This window comes from Coregonus lavaretus (assembly GCF_964263955.1).
Source record: "Coregonus lavaretus genome assembly, chromosome: 2".
NCBI classification, from domain to species: domain Eukaryota; kingdom Metazoa; phylum Chordata; class Actinopteri; order Salmoniformes; family Salmonidae; genus Coregonus; species Coregonus lavaretus.
This window is the reverse complement of record NC_139989.1, coordinates 53,121,156-53,141,775: the sequence shown is the minus strand read 5'-3', so window position 1 is coordinate 53,141,775 and position 20,620 is coordinate 53,121,156. Positions and strand designations below refer to the sequence as shown.

The window sequence follows — 20,620 nt, the reverse complement described above, 5'->3', positions numbered from 1 at the left end:
AAATGTGGATCTTTTTATTTAATCTCATGAAACATGGGACCAACACTTTACATGTTGCGTTTTAATTTTTGTTCAGTATATTTGTGATCATTTTCATAGTTATGCTGCCATATTGTAGCGAGAGTTGATGAAAAAAGAACTAGCCAATGTTTGCAATGATGAGAAAATAATTGCTATCTTGACTGCCTGTATGTCTTACTTGCCTAAATATACTGTTACAACAGACAAAGTTTGGACGAACATGTTGATCATGTTTTCTGTGTACAACATGATGGCTGCATGTTAGCCTTACACTCTTCCTGAAAAAGAACATAATCGCACTTGAGGCATGGAATGCATAGTTCGAACATGGCCACCATATCTTTAGTGTACAACATGAAGTTTCGTCCTCCATGTCAAGGAGAGGGGGAGCGGCAGTTGGAGCACTAAGCAGAAGCTACATTGCCAAAAGTATGTGGACACCTGCTCGTCAAACATCTCATTCCAAAATCATGGGCATTAATATGCAGTTGGTCCCCCCTTTGCTGCTATAACAGCCTCCACTCTTCTGGGAAGGCTTTCCACTAGATGTTGGAACATTGCTGCGGGAACTTGCTTCCATTCAGCCATGAACATTAGTGAGGTCTGGCACTGATGTTGGGCGATTAGGCCTGGCTCGCAGTCGGCGTTCCAATTCATCCCAAAGGTGTTCGATGGGGTTGAGGTCAGGGCTCCACACTGATCTCAGCAAACCATTTATGTATGGACCTCGTTTTGTGCATGGGGGAATTGTCATGTTGAAACAGGAAAGGGCCTTCCCCAAACTGTTGCCACAAAGTTGGAAGCACAGAATCGTCTAGAATGTTATTGTAGGCGATGGAGATTGCATGGTTGTGTGCTTGATTTTCTACACCTGTCAGCAACGGGTGTGGCTGAAATAGCAGAATCCACTCATTTGAAGGGGTGTCCACATACTTTTGTGTATGTAAGCAGCAGAGTGGACAGCAGCTACAAAAAATTATATATATATTCTTGCCATGGCAAGTTGGGTTCCAGAAAACTGCAGCCACTCCATTTTTGTACCAATACCGAAGGCTACTTACTGCCTGTAGTTAAATGGGATTAAGGATTTGGAAACTCATAATGGAACTACTAGAGCAATTCACTATAACAGCAATAAACATTGAGTTGTGTCCATTTTATCTTTCACTATTTAAATTCCTGATATTTTTGTTATTAGCTAACGTTAGCTACAGCTAGCAAGCAAGTCGCGATTGCTAGGAGCAAAGTTAGCTATCTAGATAGCTGCTGCTGCTACATATATCAACAACAGCTAACTAGGTTTCCTCGGTTCTTGACATCCAACTTTTAGCTACAAACCACAGGATTGAAAATAGGGAATGGCGATGGTTTTTGTGTGGAGGATTTGCTTTCTTGTTGCTCAGCTAGCTAGCGAAGTTACAAACCCCATCATTTGAAATGGAAGTTGTATAGACTGACTCCTTTTTGCTAACACAACCTGTGGATTGCTTGGCTTGTGCGCTGCAGTGTGCCCTCTGAGCCCGTGGCTCCCCTAGTGTACTCTTCCGCTCCCCATCAGAGAATTTGGGAGAAAAGCTGCTGGACCAATCAGACGGGCCTGTCCCGGCTAAGGAGGATGATGTCATTCTCCAAGCAAATTTCAAGCATTTTTTGATACGGTTTGTTTGAGATGGGGTTTAACTGAGCAGGTTTTCTCTAATTTATGCTTTGGCCACAACTACAAGTAAAGGACGAGTCAACAACATTATTTGGGTATGAGCAAACAGAATGAGCTTTTAAAAATGAGATTTTCACCGGACAGTTACTTTAATGCATTTAGTGCATGACCTTTGCATTAACTGTTACATTAATCAGCTTGCTACCTGACCATTTACTCTCAAAAGAGTAATTTTTAAAGTGGTGTTTTATAGTATAATGTATTGCTGTCAACAAATGTTACTATCAATGACACTGTCACATCTTGGACAATGCAGTGTTTGCTGCTCATTTCTTATCAACTGGACTGAGTTCAACACACATTTTTTCTTTTTTTGTTACTTTTGTCCCGGTACTTGTTTGGTTTCATTGGTCTGTGGTTTCTTTCATGGGCACACGCCACACAAGGTTTCTCCATTAACTGTTTGTCACAAGTCAGTTTCAATGTGCCTGTTTGGTTTGAGTACTTGAAAAGAAGGCTGTATTTGGATAGGGCCATTGACTCAGCAGAAAGGAGCTGTGAGAAAAGGGGAAAGAGGTGCTACCTGTGCTTCTGGTTTAACCAGGTTATTCAAGGCAGGGACACAGGCTGCATCTCAATAGTCTTGATTGGCTTCCTTCCCTTATCTCCTCTCCATTACAATGATCTGGAAAAATGAAGAAAGGTGAAAGTAATGTGGTAGATGCCAATGGCTTTCACCTGTCCTGTTCTTTCAAGTCTTTGCAGTTAAAGGGAAGGAGAGCCACTATTGCGATCCACCCAGGGTGTGGTTTCAGTTCTGTGTGTTCACTTCTGCATCTCAGTGGTCTAAACCTGCTTCCTCCACTTGTCTTGCTTTGACCCATCTTATCAGATCAGTATATATGAGTGGAAGCCACTATATTGAAATGTTTCCCCAGCTTTTTAAATGGACTGGCTACCAGGGTCTGGGGAGCTAAAGGGTTTTTAGCATTGTTGCACAAGACCTGCTTTGTTTAACATAGTTCTTCACATTACGGTATTATGTAACAATTTTACTGGGTTTTGTTAGATGCTGTATGTATTGTGTATATTGTATAATATATTGTATGATGTTAGGTGGTGGATGGATGTTTTTTGTTAATTTTATAAGTTATTTGTCCAGAAGGCATGTTTAACTAATAAAACCTTACTTTACATGAATACATTTATTGGCTTATACTTTAAGTTTGTTAAAGTAGTGTCAATTGCACTGTTATTTGCCCCATTCACCCTCATCCCAGCATGTTGCTTTTCTATGCAAGTCATTGCATCATTAGTGCTTTACTCAATTACTTTCTGAACATACAGAATATTAGGTAATGCTATTGAATAATGGTAAGGTGACTGAAAAAAGTTTGTCAATGTCATGGAGACAAAAAAATAAAATATTTTCAATTTCCATCATGAAAACGCATAGAAACTCTTACAAGACGGGCTTTCTTTATCTCCAAAATCCCTCAAGTCACATCATAGAATCTGGGCTGACAGAGTGAGGCACTCTATAGGCTTACACAAGTCACGTGTATATTGCAAAAGAAAACAGTTCAGTTGATCTCATCACTGAAGCAATCAATGACGTTACTTGTTACAGACTGGTGAATCACACATTGATACCAATTTGTTTTTGTTTTTTACATCAGGGCCTGTATTCATAACACATCTAAGAGTAGGAGTGCTGATCTAGGATCAGTTTTGCCTTGTCTGTCATTATGAATAAGATTAGAGGAACTGATCCTAGATCAGCACTCCTAGTCTTAAAAGCTTTATGAATACAGGCCCAGGTTGGGTATTTTATTCCAGTTTATGAAAATCAACATCACAACTGTCATGGCTAGTACAAATGGGGGCTGTATTGCTTCCTTCACTGTAGAGATATGCAGTCTCATTAGTGTTTGTGGTAAATACAGTGTACATATGGGGGACAGTACAAATCTGAGATTGGTCAAAAATTATAAAACTCTTCAATGTAAATCTTCAAATACTGCTGCATTTTTCCGCCTCCTCTCCCAGAGGTTTTTCCAGCACAGAGGTATACAACGCAGGTCCTCTGTTCCAAACCGACCCCTAGCTCCTATCCACCCAGGGCACTTCTGTAGATCTCAAAGGATTGGATAGGTATAAGCAATATGGTAATAGCTCCACTTTGCCCTCTGGTAGGCTACCCTGTAACTTCTCCCATTTAGTATCCACTCCAATGCATTTGGATTTACAGAAGTGCGGCATATTGCCTGCAGCTGTCCAATCCATTCCGATCTACAGAAGTGCCTATAGGTGGGTAGAAGCTAGGGGATGGCGTGGGACTGTTTCCTGGTAGTCTCAGAGGTCAGGGTTCGGGTTTGTATGAGGAGGGGGGGTTTGTCCCTGGAGGTCCCTGCTCGGTGGCGGAGGTTTGGGAGGCTGGCGAGGGGCAGGTGGCGGCAGGGGGCTCCTTCTGGACCAGCTCTGGGTCGTCCTGGCCTGCCTGGGGAGGATGCACCAACACTCGGTCGATGATCCCAAAGTCCTGTGCCTCAATAGGGCTCATGTAACGATCTCTCTCCATCACACCCTCTGGGAGAAAGAAAACAGGAGGGAATCATTTTGTGGTTACGAGTTTTGGTGAAAATGTGCGACACATTGGTGGTGGATGAGGTGAGTTCACTCCTCTCACATTATTACAAAGTGCTTTGAGTGAGGAAGGACTCAGTCAATCATCAAATCACCTAACCTTGAATTAGCGCTTGAATTTAGTTAGCGGAGTCACTAAGTGATAGGCCTTGTCAACATGGGACTCAGAGGCTATGGAACATTTTCCATCAAAAAAGACATTTCAAAGTAAGTATTTTGAGATTTTTTCTTGGAATATTGAAATGTTGAATATTGGGATGTATTTGGAAATAAACTTGGAAAGTACTGGCATGTATTAGAAAATACTCAAATACAAAGACAAGTCTATTTTCAAATATATAATTTCATGCATTTGAACCCAGGTCTGTTTGGTCCTAGGGGTATTTGAAATGAGGCTGAGGCTGCACGATCGAATCAAATTGCCCCGTTCCACTCCTGTCCTGCCCCCCTGGACGCCTCTTTGCCAGAGCTAAACAACCGAATCACGTCTCTGCCTCATATTTATGAACAGCTGAAATAAAACCCCTGCAGCGACAAACTAACATTCCCTAATTTGGGATGTAGGCTATAACTTTCTCTGTCGGTTGTAACTAAGGATATTGCAGTAGCACAAACATAAGCAGGAGGCAGTCTACACATTGCATTGGGGCAAAACAACTTTCGCTTCTCAATGATCAAGCAACGCCACACAATTTGATACAGCACATAATTGAAATTTGCCAGAGTTGCCTGTTGTACCTGTGTACAGCCTACAGTTCTGCGCATGGTAACCAGAGTTTGGCAATGGCCTTGTTTGTAAAGTAGAGAATCCCACATGCCCAGAAGGTTTGGTTGTTTAGCTATCAAAAGGAGGTGTCCAGAGAATTCAGCCACGCAGCCACTCCGTTGAAATAATGTATTTGGAAATAAGTATTTGAAATTAGTTTTGGCTATTTATAGGAAGTTATAAGAAAATATTTTCAGATACTTCAAATGGAAGTAGCTGATTTGGCCACATTATTTGAAAATACTCTAATACACAGAAAATAAGTATTTAAATAAAAAATAATTAAATAAGCATGTATTTGAACCCAGGTCTGTTTTCAATATTGGGAACTTTTGTCTGCTTTTCCCTCTGAGCCAGACTCTACTGAACTGGATGCCTTAGCTACTTACCTATATGTGTCAACAGCTGGCCAGTGTGTTTAGCATAGAGTTGATTGATCTGTTTCTTTAGCTTCATGATCTCCTCAGCCTGAATGGCAATGTCTGTAGCCTGACCCTAATAACACACAGGAGAGAGAAGAGAGATGTTATGTAAAGGCAACTGACAACTGTTATTTATCAGCTGAGGAGTCAAAATACTGAACTCATATTTACATGCCCAATAGCCTATGGACAATTACAGGTCTGGCTTTTGATGGCAACACAAGCTAACCAACCAACAGTTGTACCAGGTTCTCTAACCCCCACCATCCCCTTACCTGTCGGACTTCACCCTGCCCCCCCCCCTCCCCTATTCCTGTTGCCTCCCTGGTCCCATTACCACTTGCCCCCCTGCCCCTTTCCCTCCTTACCCTGGCCCCTCCAGAGGGCTGGTGCACCATGATGCGGGCGTTGGGCAGAGAGTGCCTCATGCCGGCCGTGCCTGCAGCCAGAAGAAGACTGCCCATGCTGGCTGCCTGGCCCACACACCAAGTGGAGATGGGGTTGAGGATGTACTGCATGGTGTCATAGATGGCCAGGCCTGCCGTTACAACACCGCCTGGGGGGGGGGGGGGGGGGAGGAGGATAGGAACATCAATGTGAATCAGGATTGATGGTTTGTTGGATTTAGTTCATGGATGGTTCTCTTCTCTCATACTTTTCTAATCTCTCCTTAAAGCTGGAATCCATAGCGGTGAAACTGCCACGTCCGTTTGCGATATTACAAAGACATTACTTCAACACTTTTATTTTCTCTTCCTCTCACATCATTGCACGCACAATAGAACAGAGTAATTTTTTTACCATTGATGCTGGATGCTCATTTCCTCAAAACAATAACAAATGCATCTGGGGCTGTTGCGCCTATCACAGATCTCAGCTTTAACGTTGAAACCTATGATGTTCATTTTAAGTCAAGGTAAAAATATTCTGAATGCACCCTTTATCTCCTATCACTGTCATCTGATCCATCTGTCCCTTTTGCGTTCTCTCCCCTCCAATCAAGAAACGTGCTTTTTACCAAGTAACCCATCCCTATTTCGCCAACCATCCCCTGCCACCACCATCTGTTCCTCCACCATTTTTGTGGGAGGTCCCCCTCCTCTCCTTCCCTCTTTCACTCTTCTCTTACCAGGACTGTTGATGTACATGTGAATGGGTTTGTTGTTGCTCTCTGACTGCAGAAAGAGCAGCTGAGCAATAACCAGACTGGCCACAGAGTCATCAATCTGAAAAAAGGCAGAGAGAGGGAGAGGAGAGAGATTAACAAATGAATCTTAAATGCAACAGCTGGAACTCCGATTGTGTTTACATGTCCTAATGTAACCGGTGTGAAATGGCTAACTAGTTAGCAGTGCGCGCTAGTAGCGTTTCAATCGGTGGCGTCACTCACTGAGACCTTGAAGTAGTTGTTTCCCTTGCTCTGTAAGGGCCGCGGCTTTTGTTTAGCGATGGGTAACGGTGCTTCGAGGGTGACTGTTGTCGATGTGTGTCGATTATGACCTTACGCCGATAAAGATAAGCAGAGTAAGGTGTATACATGTGTCATGACTAATGCCATACTCGGCCTACTGCCATAATCAGTTTCATATCGAATTATTAGTGTGCATGTAAACATATTCAATTTCTCCTGGTGTAGGTGTAGGGTTTGAATCCCAACACATTACACAGACAGTGACACACAGCTAGACTTACCGGCCCCATTACACAGACAGTGACACACAGCGAGACTTACCGGCCCCATTACACAGACAGTGACACACAGCTAGACTTACCGGCCCCATTACACAGACAGTGACACACAGCGAGACTTACCGGCCCCATTACACAGACAGTGACACACAGCGAGACTTACCGGCCCCATTACACAGACAGTGACACACAACTAGACTTACCGGCCCCATTACACAGATGATCCTCTCCCTTAGCAGACGAGAGTAGATGTCATATGCCCGCTCTCCTCGACCCTAAGAAAGAAGAGAAAGACAGGGAAAAAGAAAGCAAGAGGAAGATCTTTGAACATTGGAAAGCAGTTAGACCAGCTAGGACCAGGAACTGACAGCTGAACAACTCATTTTGAAACCGTTCCAAACCAAGAGTGAATCAGGTTGCATAGAAATGTTGCAGTCCTAAATAGAACTCTGTTGGGGTTCCAATTCTTACCGTCTGTTCCACAACGATAGGTATGAGAGGACTCCTCCATTGAGCACTGTGGTGGATGGTCCTGTGTGACTTTAAAGCTGTCACTCCACATTGTAACACCCTCTAAGAGAGAGGGATGGAGAGAAGGGAGAAAGAGAGTTATTGACATTTGTCTCTGTAAGGTCTTAAACATGCCCAACACGGTTTACATTTATGTTATTTCAATAATTCTATATGGAAAAGTTCCATTCAGAGATAGCATGGTTATTTTTTTCCAACCCTGGCCTCTTGAAGTGTGTTCAAGACAAAGCTATCAAATGTATTATGATCTTACTCTGAACATCACACACATTTTTTTCTTGCCACTCCCAAGTAGAAAATGTTACAGTTGCTCATGATTTCACATTAACAGCTAGGAAAATGTTGACCGTTGTTTTTCTTTAAAAAGTGTCGCCAGATTTAGCTAGCTGAAGATGGGAATGTGTTAGGTTAGCTACACAATTTTGGTCAAGTTACACAAGTGTGGCTAGCTAGCTCACTGGCTATTTCATCGATGTAAACTATTCACCTGAGGCGAGAATGCACCTCTGAGAAGGCAAATAACAATTGCACATTGTAATCCCTATAGTTTACAGCACAAACGATGCATTTCCAAAAGGTGTTTTCACTCTTTCTCTCCAATACTTACTCGTATAAGCATTGTGATGTCTTGTAATGTGCAATCCCCTCTGTTTGACCCCAATTCAACCGGAAACAATTATATTTTGAGCGTTGAACTGTTCCTGAAGTTGCTGAGCAATATTCCTCTGTCATGTGACGAGTTTGTGTTTAAAGCCTCGAATATGTAGTTACTGGCTGTTGGCGCTAGATGGAAATCGTGCACAAGAAAAACCCACTAATTTAATACTATTGTTTATTGTTGCCTTGATAATTCAATACATTTCAGATATCAAATATTTGTAAAATACAACAGCCTACTTGTTATATAAATATACTATTGAATAATGTGATGAATAATGCTCAACATTCAATTTCATTAAAAGACAGAAATGTGTGTTGAAGAGCCAAAACTCGTGACATTGTAGATGGTGGTCTGGTCTCTATAAATAAACAAATGAAAAAAGGAGCACATGACGGGACTTTATTTCGCTAATGAAATCCTCGTGGTTCTAGGGTTGTTTTGAGAAAGGCTCTTTATACAATTGAGTTTTATAAAACAGCAATCGAGAGCCAAGTACATTTACTTCACCATGCCAACTGTTGGCCTAGAAACCAGTGCATTATTGGCGACACAATATAAAACCCAAAGGAACATTACATTTTCTGAAAATAGCCCATTCATTTGTTTAACTGACTGATCTATCTCTCTCTCTCTCTCTCTCTCTCTCTCTCTCTCTCTCTCTCTCTCTCTCTCTCTCTCTCTATGCACACTACTGGTCAAAAGTTTGGGGTCACTTAGAAACTTCCTTGTTTTCCATGAAAACATACATGAAATGAATTTGAATAGGAAATATATCAAAATGAATAGGAAATGTAGTCATTGACAAGGTTAGAAATAATGATTTTTAATTGAAATAATAATTGTGTCCTTCAAACATTGCTTTCGTCAAAGAATCCTCCAGTAATCCTGCAGTAATTACAGCCTTGCAGACCTTTGGCATTCTAGTTGTCAATTTGTTGAGGTAATCTGAATAGATTTCACCCCATGCTTTCTGAAGCACCTCCCACAAGTTGGATTGGCTTGATGGGCACTTCTTACGTACCATACGGTCAAGCTGCTCCCACAACAGCTCAATAGGGTTGAGATCCGGTGACTGTGCTGGCCACTCCATTATAGACAGAATACCAGCTGACTGCTTCTTCCCCAAATAGTTATTGCATAGTTTGGAGCTGTGCTTTGGGTCATTGTCCTGTTGTAGGAGGAAATTGGCTCCAATCAAGCGCCGTCCACAGGGTATGGCATGGCGTTGCAAAATGGAGTGATAGCCTTCCTTCTTCAAGATCCCTTTTACCCTGTACAAATCTCCCACTTTACCACCACCAAAGCACCCCCAGACCATCACATTGCCTCCACCATGCTTGACAGATGACATCAAGCACTCCTCCAGCATCTTTTCATTTGGTCTGCGTCTCACAAATGTTCTTCTTTGTGATCCGAACACCTCAAACTTCGATTCGTCTGTCCATAACACTTTTTTCCAATCTTCCTCTGTCCAGTGTCTGTGTTCTTTTGCCCATCTTAATCTTTTCTTTTTATTGGCCAGTCTGAGATATGGCTTTTCTTTGCAACTCTGCCTAGAAGGTCAGCAACCCGGAGTCGCCTCTTCACTGTTGACATTGAGACTGGTGTTTTGCGGGTACTATTTCATGAAGCTGCCAGTTGAGGACATGTGAGGCATCCGTTTCTCAAATTAGACACTCTAATGTATTTGTCCTCTTGCTCAGTTGTGCACTGGGGCCTCCCACTCCTCTTTCTATTCTGGTTAGAGCCAGTTTGCGCTGTTCTGTGAAGGGAGTAGTACACAGCGTTATACGAGATCTTCAGTTTCTTGGCAATTTCTTGCATGGAATAGCCTTCATTTTCAGAAGAAAGTTATTTGTTTCTGGCCATTTTGAGCCTGTAATCGAACCCACAATTGGTTGCTCCAGATACTCAACTAGTCTCAAGAAGGCCAGTTTGGTTGCTTATTTAATCAGAACAACAGTTTTAAGCTGTGCTAACATAATTGCAAAAGGGTTTTCTAATGATCAATTAGCCTTTTAAAATGATAAACCTGGATTAGCAAACACAACATGCCATTGGAACACAGGACTGATGGTTGCTGATAATGGGCCTATGTAGATATTCCATAAAAAATCAGCCGTTTCCAGCTACAATAGCCATTTACAACATTAACAATGTCTACATCGTATTTCTGATCAATTTGATGTTTTTTTTCTTTTCTTTCGAAAACAAGGAAATGTATATGTGACCCCAAACTTTTGAACAGTAGTGTTGAACAGCAGCTCTGTCGCAGCTGGCCGCGACCGGGAGACTCATGGGCGGCGCACAATTGGCCCAGCGTCGTCCAAGGTAGGGGAGGAAATGGCCGGCAGGGATGTAGCTCAGTTGATAGAGCATAGCGTTTGCAATGCCAGGGTTGTGGGTTCGATTCCCACGGGGGGCCAGTATGAAAAAAATAAAATAGATATATGTATTCACTAACTGTAAGTCGCTCTGGATAAGAGCGTCTACTAAAATGTAAATGTATATATATTTACAGTGGCTTGCGAAATATTCACCCCCACCCCATGGCATTTTTCCTATCTTGTTGCCTTACAACCTGGAATTAAAATAGATTTTTTGGGGGTTTGTATCATTTGATTTACACAACATGCCTACCACTTTGAAGATGCAAAATATTATTTATTGTGAAACTGTCACGGTTCAGACAGACGACCAGAGGACCACAATTGCGTCACACCAGAAAGTTTATTAAACTTAAGGGAAAAGGGAAGTAGGGAGTGAATGAAGGCTCCAGGGGTAACAGGGATCCCGTCCAATGCGCTGGGTCTGTGCCCCCCCCAGTGGCAGCGATGCGTCCTATGAAGCCGGTGGTGGGTGGTCCAGAAGTCCTGGGGGGGGGAGACACAGACACAACAGGGCGGAATGAAACCAGGCAGCAGTACAGTTCAAGGGAAATCCAAAATATGTAGTAGCAAGGCAGAAGGCTGGTCAGAGTTACCGGGATAGAAGAGTAGTCAGGAGTCGTAATGGCAGAAGCAGGTCTGGATCTCCTGAGGCAGAAGAGTATCCAAAAAACAGGCAGGTCCGGGGTCACAAAACCAGGGTGAGCCAGAAGCGCGAGCAAACAGGTTCCGGGTGTGAGCTTTGCAGACGATCTGACACCGGAGAGCTGAAAGACAGGGCCTTAAATACTGGGAGAGGTAGTGGGTAATGCAGCGCAGCTGGCAGAGTAATTAGAGCAGAGCAGAGCAGGGACAGGTGGAGCTAGTTAGGCTGAGTAGAGAGAGTGGTGAGCAGAGTGGAAGAAAATTAAGGTGGTAACCCGGTGGAGTGAGAGGCCCATGACAGAACCCCCCCCCCAAGGGACGGCCCCAGAAGTCCCAAGAGCAACACCACGCCGGGCGGGAGGAGGGGAGCCGGAGGAGGGCTAGAACTCCTCCGAACGGTCCGAGTGAACGTCCTCATCCTCGGAGGAAGCCGGAGGGCCGTGGTCGGGAGATGGGACAGGTCCCGAGACAGGATCAGGCACAGGACAGGAAGCCGAGCGGGCCGGACGGTTAGGGACCCCTCTGGGGCGGCCCCTACGGATTGCAGGTTGATCAGGATGCCGTTGGTGGAAAGCGGTGATGAGAGTCCTATCCACAATCCGACTAGCTGGCACCCAGGTCCTCTCCTCAGGTCCATAGCCCTCCCAGTCAATGAGGTACTGGAGACCCCTACCCCTCCGTCTGGACCGAAGCAGGCGGCGGACGGTGTAAACCAGACCACCATCGACGAGCCGTGGAGGAGGAGGACCAGGCGCAGCAGGGACCAGCGGACTCTCATGGATGGGCTTAATCTTAGACACATGGAAAGTGGGGTGCACCCTCAGGGAATTAGGCAGTTGGAGCCGGACAGCAGTTGGGCTAATCACTCTTATGATAGGGAATGGGCCAATGAACCGAGGTGCCAGCTTCTGCGACTCCACCCTGAGTGGCAGGTTCTTCGAGGACAACCACACCCTTTGACCAACATGGTAGGTGGGAGCAGGAATTCTCCGACGGTTGGCCCCGGTAGTGTAGCTGGCAACGGATCTGAGGAGTGTGGCTCGGGCTTGTGACCAGGTGCGGCGACATCGACGGGCAAAAGCAAGTGCAGATGGGCAAGTAACCTCCTCTTCCTGGCTGGCAAATAGAGGAGGCTGGTATCCATAAACACATTGGAAAGGGGACATACCGATGGCAGAGCAGGTCAGAGAATTGTGTGCGTACTCCACCCATGTCAATTGCTGCGACCAGGAGTGGGGGTTGCGTGAAGTCATGCATCGCAGTGCCTTCTCGAGCTCCTGATTAGCCCGCTCTGACTGCCCATTGGATTGGGGATGGAATCCGGAAGTCAGACTGACTGTGGCTCCCAGCAGGTGACAGAACTCCTTCCAAAAAGCGGAGGAGAATTGTGGACCACGGTCAGAAACTACATCCTTTGGCAGTCCGTGGATCCGGAAGACGTGTTCCAGGACCACCTGGGCGGTCTCCTTGGCGGTGGGGAGCTTGGGGAGGGGAATGAAGTGTGCCATCTTGCTGAAACGGTCAACGATGGTGAGAATGACGGTCATGCCACTTGAAGGGGGCAGCCCCGTGACAAAGTCAAGGGCGATGTGAGACCAGGGACGTCTGGGCACAGGCAGGGGCTGCAGCAATCCGGCTGGGGGCTGGCAGGACGACTTGTGTTGGTTGCAGATGGGGCAGGCTTGGACGAATTCCCGTACATCCTTCCTCAGAGAGGGCCACCAGAACCTCTGGGCGAGCAGGTTGTAAGTGCGGGTGGAGCCAGGGTGACAAGCTAGGCGGGAGTCATGTCCCCACTGAACGACCTGGGACCTCAGGTCTTCGGGGACAAAAAGGCGGTCAGCTGGGCAAGTGCTGGGACCTGGCTGGTTACGGAGAGCCTCCAGCACCTGTTCCTCAACAGCCCAGGTCAGAGCTGCAACGATGCAGGGACTTGGCAGAATCGACACAGGGTCCTTGGAGGGGGTGTCATCCTTCTGGAATTGACGGGAGAGGGCGTCTGGCTTGGTGTTGCGTGATCCAGGCCGGTATGACAGAGTGAAATTAAACCTGGTGAAGAACAGGGCCCAGCGGGACTGCCTGGGGTTCAACCGTTTGGCCGTGCGGATGTACTCCAAGTTCTTATGATCGGTCCAAACGAGAAATGGAATGGTGGACCCCTCCAGCCAGTGACGCCACTCCTCCAAGGCAAGCTTCACAGCCAGCAGCTCACGGTTCCCTATGTCGTAATTGCACTCAGAGGGGGACAACCGACGTGAGAAAAAGGCACAGGGATGGAGCTTCCTATCCTCCGCAGCCCACTGAGAAATCACAGCACCAACTCCCACATCCGAGGCGTCCACCTCCACAATGAATTGCCGGTCCACATCAGGCATCTGGAGGATGGGAGCGGAGGTGAACCTCACCTTGAGGGTACTGAAGGCCTTGTCGGCTGCTGGGGTCCAGGTGAAGGGTTGCTTGGTGCTGGTTAGAGCAGTGAGAGGGGCAGCAACGGTACTGTAGTTCCGGATAAACTTCCTATAGAAGTTAGCAAACCCCAGAAACTGTTGCAGCTTCTTTCTGTTCTCCGGAACAGGCCATGAAGTGACTGCTGATACTTTGGCAGGATCCATTTGGATACTTCCCTCTGCCACTATGTACCCCAGGAAGGCCACTGTCTTGACGTGAAACTCACATTTCTCTGCCTTGGCGTAGAGGGAATTCTCCAGAAGACGATGAAGGACTTGCTGGACATGGCGGGTGTGTTCAGACAGGTTTCTGGAGTAGATCAAGATGTCATCCAGGTAAACGAAGACAAACTTGTTTAACATGTCCCGCAGTACATCATTCACTAGAGCCTGGAACACAGCAGGAGCATTGGTGAGGCCAAAAGGCATAACCAGATACTCGTAGTGGCCTGTTGGTGTATTGAATGCGGTTTTCCATTCATCTCCCTCCCGGATCCGCACTAGGTGGTAAGCGTTTCTGAGATCCAACTTGGTAAAAACAGTGGCTCCCTGGAGCAACTCAAAAGCAGAGGTGAGCAGAGGCAGAGGGTAACGGTTTTTCACTGTGATGTCGTTGAGTCCCCTGTAGTCGATGCAGGGGCGAAGAGATCCGTCCTTCTTCCCCACAAAGAAGAAGCCAGCACCAGCAGGAGATGAAGATGAACGGATTAATCCTGCGGACAGAGAGCCATTGATGTAGTCCTCCATGGACTTTCTTTCAGGAGCAGACAACGAATAAAGACGACCCTTTGGAGGAGCTGTTCCAGGGAGGAGGTCGATGGCACAGTCGTACGGTCGGTGAGGGGGCAGAGATGTGGCTCTTGCTTTGTTAAACACCTCTCTGAGACCATGGTAGCATTCTGGGACATTGGAGAGGTCAGGAGCGGAGTTAGTAGGTACTGGCCGAGGGGGTAGTGCGGCAGCAAGCAGGCAGGTTCGGTGGCAGTCCTCTCCCCACTCCCTGATCACCCCGGTCACCCAGTCGAGCTGAGGGTTGTGCCGGCGGAGCCATGGGTAACCCAGGATGAGGGGTTGGCCTGGAGAGGGGAGCAGGTGAAACTGGATAGTTTCTTGATGGTTTCCGGACAGACCCATCGAGACCGGGGCCGTGACATGAGTGACCGATCCGAGTAAGTGTCCGTCCAGTGCCCGGGCAGGAATAGGAGGTGTCAAACGGAGGTTCTCCAGTCCCAGTTGGCGTGCCAGCTTGATGTCCATTATGTTGGCTTCGGCGCCAGAATCCACCAGAGCAGCCAGGGTGTGAGTTGAGTCAGAGAGGCGGAGGTGAACTTGCAGCAGGGGTTTGCGGTCGGAGGACTGGATGGTCATTGAACTCAACCGGACTCCCCCTATGCCCGGTGAGCTTCGGCCCTTTAAAGGGCAGGTTACCACACGATGTCCCTCACCTCCACAATAGAGGCAGAGGTTTGAGGTGAAGCGGCGCTGGCGCTCTGCAGGAGTGAGGGAGGCTCGCCCAATCTCCATAGGCTCAGACTGATCAAGCTGACCTGGGTGAGTGGCAGTAGATGACAGGAGCCCAGTCGGATCTCTCCGAATGCCGGTAGTAGGTGGACCTTGGCGCCCCCTCTCACGACGACGGGTCTGTATCCTTCTGTCGATCCTGACAGTCAGTGCGATGGCTTCATCAAGAGTGGAAGGCAGTTCATGGGAGACCAACTCGTCCTTGATATAGTCAGCCAAACTATGGAAGAACGCGTCCACCAACGATGGTGTGTTCCAAGAACTTCGTCTAGCCAGGGTTCGGAAGTCGATGGAATGGTCTGCGACTGTACGTCTGCCTTGTCGAATACTGAACAGTTCACGAGACGCCTCTGCGGTGGGTGAATCCAGGTCAAACACCTTCAGCATCTCCTCAGCAAACAGGTCGAAGGTTGCACATGCGGGGGTTTGACGTTCGAACTCTGCTGTTCCCCAGAGTCGAGCTCGGCCCGTCAGGTGAGTGATGGCATACCCAACTTTAGCCCCCTCCGTGGCGAAGGTCCTTGGCTGCAAGGAGAACTGAAGTCGGCAGCTAGTCAGGAATGGCCGGACCTGGGTTGAATCGCCGTTGAACCGCTCGGGGTTTCCAATCTTGGGTTCCGGAGCAGCGGCTGCAATGACCGGGGCAGGTAACTCGGGGGCTGGGCTGGTGGGCAGACTGGCTGGGGTAAGGTTGGTGAGGAGTTGAATGATCATGGCGAGTTGTTGTTGCTGCTGCTGGAACTGCTGCTCATGCTCATCGGTTTCCATGTCGGGGAAAGTGTGCGCTGAGTCCATAATGGTCAGATCGTACTGTCACGGTTCAGACAGACGACCAGAGGACCACAATTGCGTCACACCAGAAAGTTTATTAAACTTAAGGGAAAAGGGAAGTAGGGAGTGAATGAAGGCTCCAGGGGTAACAGGGATCCCGTCCAATGCGCTGGGTCTGTGCCCCCCCCAGTGGCAGCGATGCGTCCTATGAAGCCGGTGGTGGGTGGTCCAGAAGTCCTGGGGGGGGGAGACACAGACACAACAGGGCGGAATGAAACCAGGCAGCAGTACAGTTCAAGGGAAATCCAAAATATGTAGTAGCAAGGCAGAAGGCTGGTCAGAGTTACCGGGATAGAAGAGTAGTCAGGAGTCGTAATGGCAGAAGCAGGTCTGGATCTCCTGAGGCAGAAGAGTATCCAAAAAACAGGCAGGTCCGGGGTCACAAAACCAGGGTGAGCCAGAAGCGCGAGCAAACAGGTTCCGGGTGTGAGCTTTGCAGACGATCTGACACCGGAGAGCTGAAAGACAGGGCCTTAAATACTGGGAGAGGTAGTGGGTAATGCAGCGCAGCTGGCAGAGTAATTAGAGCAGAGCAGAGCAGGGACAGGTGGAGCTAGTTAGGCTGAGTAGAGAGAGTGGTGAGCAGAGTGGAAGAAAATTAAGGTGGTAACCCGGTGGAGTGAGAGGCCCATGACAGAAACAAACAAGAAATAAGACCAAAAATAAGAAAACTTGAGCGTGCATAACTATTCACCCCCCCCCCCCCCGAAGTCAATACTTTGTAGAGCCACCTTTTGCAGCAATTACAGCTGCAGGTCTCTTGGGGTATGTCTCTATAAACTTGGCACATCTAGCCACTGGGATTTTTGCCCATTCTTCAAGGCAAAACTGCTCCAGCTCCTTCAAGTTGGATGGGTTTCGCTGGTGTACAGCAATCTTTAAGTCATACCACAGATTGTCAATTGGATTGAGGTCTGGGCTTTGACTAGGCCATTCCAATACATTTAAATGTTTCCCCTTAAACCACTCAAGTGTTGCTTTAGCAGTATGCTTAGGGTCATTGTCCTGCTGGAAGGTGAACCTCCGTCCCAGTCTCAAATCTCTGGAAGACTGAAACAGGTTTCCCTCAAGAATTTCCCTGTATTTAGCGCCATTCATCATTCCTTGAATTCTGACCAGTTTCCCAGTCCCTGCCGATGAAAAACATCCCCACAGCATGATGCTGCCACCACCATGCTTCACTGTGGGGATGGTGTTCTCGAGTGATGAGAGGTGTTGGGTTTGCGCCAGACATACCGTTTTCTTGATGGACAAAAAGCTCAATTTTAGTCTCATCTGACCAGAGTACCTTCTTCCATATGTTTCGGAAGTCTCCCACATGCCTTTTGGCAAACACCAAACGTGTTTGCTTATTTTTTTCTTTAAGCAATGACTTTTTTCTGGCCACTCTTCCGTAAAGCCCAGCTCTGTGGAGTGTACGGCTTAAAGTGGTCCTATGGACAGATACTCTAATCTCCGCTGTGGAGCTTTGCAGCTCCTTCAGGGTTATCTTTGGTCTCTTTGTTGCCTCTCTGATTAATGCCCTCCTTGCCTGGTCCGTGAGTTTTGGTGGGCGGCCCTCTCTTGGCAGGTTTGTTGTGGTGCCATATTCTTTCCATTTTTTAATAATGGATTTAAATGGTGCTCCGTGGGATGTTCAAAATTTCAGATATTTTTTTATAACCCAACACTGATCTGTACTTCTCCACAACTTTGTTCCTGACCTGTTTGGAGTGCCCCTTGCTTAGTGGTGTTGCAGACTCTTGGGCCTTTCAGAACAGGTGTATATATACTGAGATCATGTGACACTTAGATTGCACACAGGTGGACTTTATTTAACTAATTATGTGACTTCTGAAGGTAATTGGTTGCACAGATCTTATTTAGGGGCTTCATAGCAAAGGGGGTGAATACATATGCACGCACCACATTTCCGTGATTTTTTTTTTGCATTTTTGAAACAAGTTTTTTTTTTTCATTTCACTTCACCAATTTGGACTATTTTGTGTATGTCCATTACATGAAATCCAAATAAAAATCCATTTAAATTACAGGTTGTAATGCAACAAAATAGGACAAACGCCAAGGGGGATGAATACGTTTGCAAGGCACTGTATATATATATATATATATATATATATATATATATATATATATATATATATATATATATATATATATATACATATATATACTACCAGTCAAAAGTTTGGACACACCTACTCATTCAAGGGTTTTTCTTTATTTTTACAATTTTTTACATTGTATAATAATAGTGAAGACATCAAAAATATGACATTTTACATTTTAGTCATTTATCAGACACTCTTATCCAGAGCGACTTACAGTTAGTGAGTGCATACATTTTCATAATAACACATATGGAATCATGTAGTAACCAAAAAAGTGTTAATCAAATCAAAACATCTTTTATATTTGAGATTCTTCAAATAGCCACCCTTTGCCTTGATGACAGCTTTGCACACTCTTGGCATTCTCTCAACCAGCTTCATGAGGTAGTTACCTGGAATGCATTTCAATTAATAGGTGTACCTTCTTAAAAGTTCATTTGTGGAATTTCTTTCCTTCTTGAGCCAATCAGTTGTGTTGTGACAAGGTAGGGGTGTATACAGAAGATAGCCCTATTTGGTAAAAGACCAAGTCCATATTATGGCAAGAACAGCTCAAATAAGCAAAGAGAAACGACAGTCCATCATTACTTTAAGACATGAAGTTCAGTCAATAAGGAACATTTCAAGAACTTTTAACGTTTTTTCAAGTGCAGTCGCAAAAACCATCAAGCGCTATGATGAAACTGGCTCTCATGAGGACCGCCACAGGAATGGAAGACCCAGAGTTACCTCTGCTGCAGAGGATAAGTTCATTAGAGTTACCAGCCTCAGAAATTGCAGCCCAAATAAATGCTTCACAGAGTTGAAGTAACAGACACATCTCAACATCAACTGTTCAGAGGGGACTGTGTGAATCAAGCCTTCATGGTCGAATTGCTTCAAAGAAACCACTACTAATGGACACGAATAATAAGAAGAGACCTGCTTGGGCAAAGAAACACGAGCAATGGACATTAGACCGGTGGAAATGTGTACTCTGGTCTGGAGTCCAAATTGGAGATTTTTGGTTCCAAACGCCATGTCTTTGTGAGACGCAGTGTGGGTGAACGGATGAGGACAATGACCCAACAGGACAATGACCCAACACACCTCCAGGCTGTGTAAGGGCTATTATACTAAGAAGGAGAGTGATGGAGTGCTGCATCAGATGACCTGGCCTCCACAATCCCCCAACCTGAACTCAATTGAGATGGTTTGGGATGAGTTGGACGGCAGAGTGAAGGAAAAGCAGCCAACAAGTGCTTAGCATATGTGGGAACTCCTTCAAGACTGTTGGAAAAGCATTCCAGGTGAAGCTGGTTGAGAGAATGCCAAGAGTGTGGAAAGCTGTCATCAAGGCAAGGGGTGGCTATTTGAAGAATCTCAAATATAAAATATATTTCCATTTGTTTAACACTTTTTTGGTTACTACATGATTCCATATGTGTTATTTCATAGTTTTGATGTCTTCACTATTATTCTACAATGTAGAAAATAGTAAAAATAAAGAAAAACCAAACTTTTGACTGGTACTGTATAAATATATATATATATTACATGTACACATAAGTGCCTCTCTTTACTGATAACTATATTTAATTAGGGGCCATTACGAAAGCAGTGGGGAGAACATGGCGCAAAAAAAGCGGTGCGTTTTTTCAGAGAGAGGGGGAGCACTTGAGTCGCATTGGCCTCGTCAGAAAATCTCGTTCTTTCAAGTGATAGCCAGACACTTTCACTTGGCCGTTGGACAGACCTCGCAGACATGTCGAATAACAGCGCAAACAGCAGCAACTTGGTTATCGCTCAGAAGGTGGTAAAACAACTTCGGCTAGAGGCGAGTGTTCGCAGGATCAAGGTAAATAAATGACATCCAGAAAGACTGATAAAAAACTGTTCTGCATTGGGTGTGACTGACTGACTTGTCAACATGGCCCTTTAGTAACTAGTGAAAAGCTATATTTTATGTAAAGTTTCACTATTTTATGGAAAACAACGCGTTATTTTGCTATTTCCAGGCCATTTGTTACAAAATGCTGTTCCATTGGAATTATGTCAGCTGTTTTCAGAATTGTAACTAACTGCAGCCGTGTCCAGTAGACTAGAGGAGTAGCCTGTAAATTGACGTGCTCAATCGAGCGCCGCCTTTCAACTGTCATGTTGAGTCACGAAAGCCAATTAAACACTTTGTTACCTAATGAAGAATGTAAGATTATAACGTAGTTCTAGTCTTGCTGTATGCATAGGGCGTTATGGCACATTTAGGCTACTCCTCGGCTCTTCACTTAGTTTAACACCGTTTTGAA

The 20,620-nt window shown here is 45.8% G+C and overlaps 1 protein-coding gene across 4 annotated transcripts; it reads right to left on the bottom strand.

Annotated features, from left to right (window-relative positions):
* Positions 1-3,135: 3,135 nt before the first annotated feature.
* On the bottom strand, positions 3,136-8,448 carry LOC311147901 (ATP-dependent Clp protease proteolytic subunit, mitochondrial-like). 4 transcript variants are annotated; one of them, XR_014614824.1, is made up of 8 exons: positions 8,340-8,404; positions 7,673-7,774; positions 7,405-7,476; positions 6,642-6,738; positions 5,881-6,068; positions 5,480-5,585; positions 3,464-4,267; positions 3,136-3,397 (listed from the first exon to the last, which is right to left on the bottom strand). XR_014614824.1 is itself a non-coding variant. In XM_084184737.1 (7 exons), the coding sequence occupies exons 1-7, from the start codon at positions 8,349-8,351 to the stop codon at positions 4,041-4,043; spliced, it is 804 nt and encodes a 267-aa protein (XP_084040863.1). In that variant the 5' UTR covers positions 8,352-8,448; the 3' UTR covers positions 3,136-4,040. The 4 variants fall into 4 exon arrangements, 1 of the variants encoding a protein (XP_084040863.1); XR_014614825.1 differs by having other exon boundaries at positions 3,136-3,392; XR_014614826.1 differs by having other exon boundaries at positions 3,136-3,392; positions 3,480-4,267.
* Positions 8,449-20,620: the final 12,172 nt, after the last annotated feature.

What these genes read in the sequence shown, in the direction of transcription:
- LOC311147901 (XM_084184737.1), bottom strand. An exon ending in CTATCGTTGTGGAACAGACG is followed by an intron (nt 7,477 to 7,672) that starts GTAAGAATTGGA and finishes CTTCTTTCTTAG; the next exon opens with GGTCGAGGAGAGCGGGCATA. An exon ending in CATGTACATCAACAGTCCTG is followed by an intron (nt 6,069 to 6,641) that starts GTAAGAGAAGAG and finishes CCCCCCCCCCAG; the next exon opens with GCGGTGTTGTAACGGCAGGC.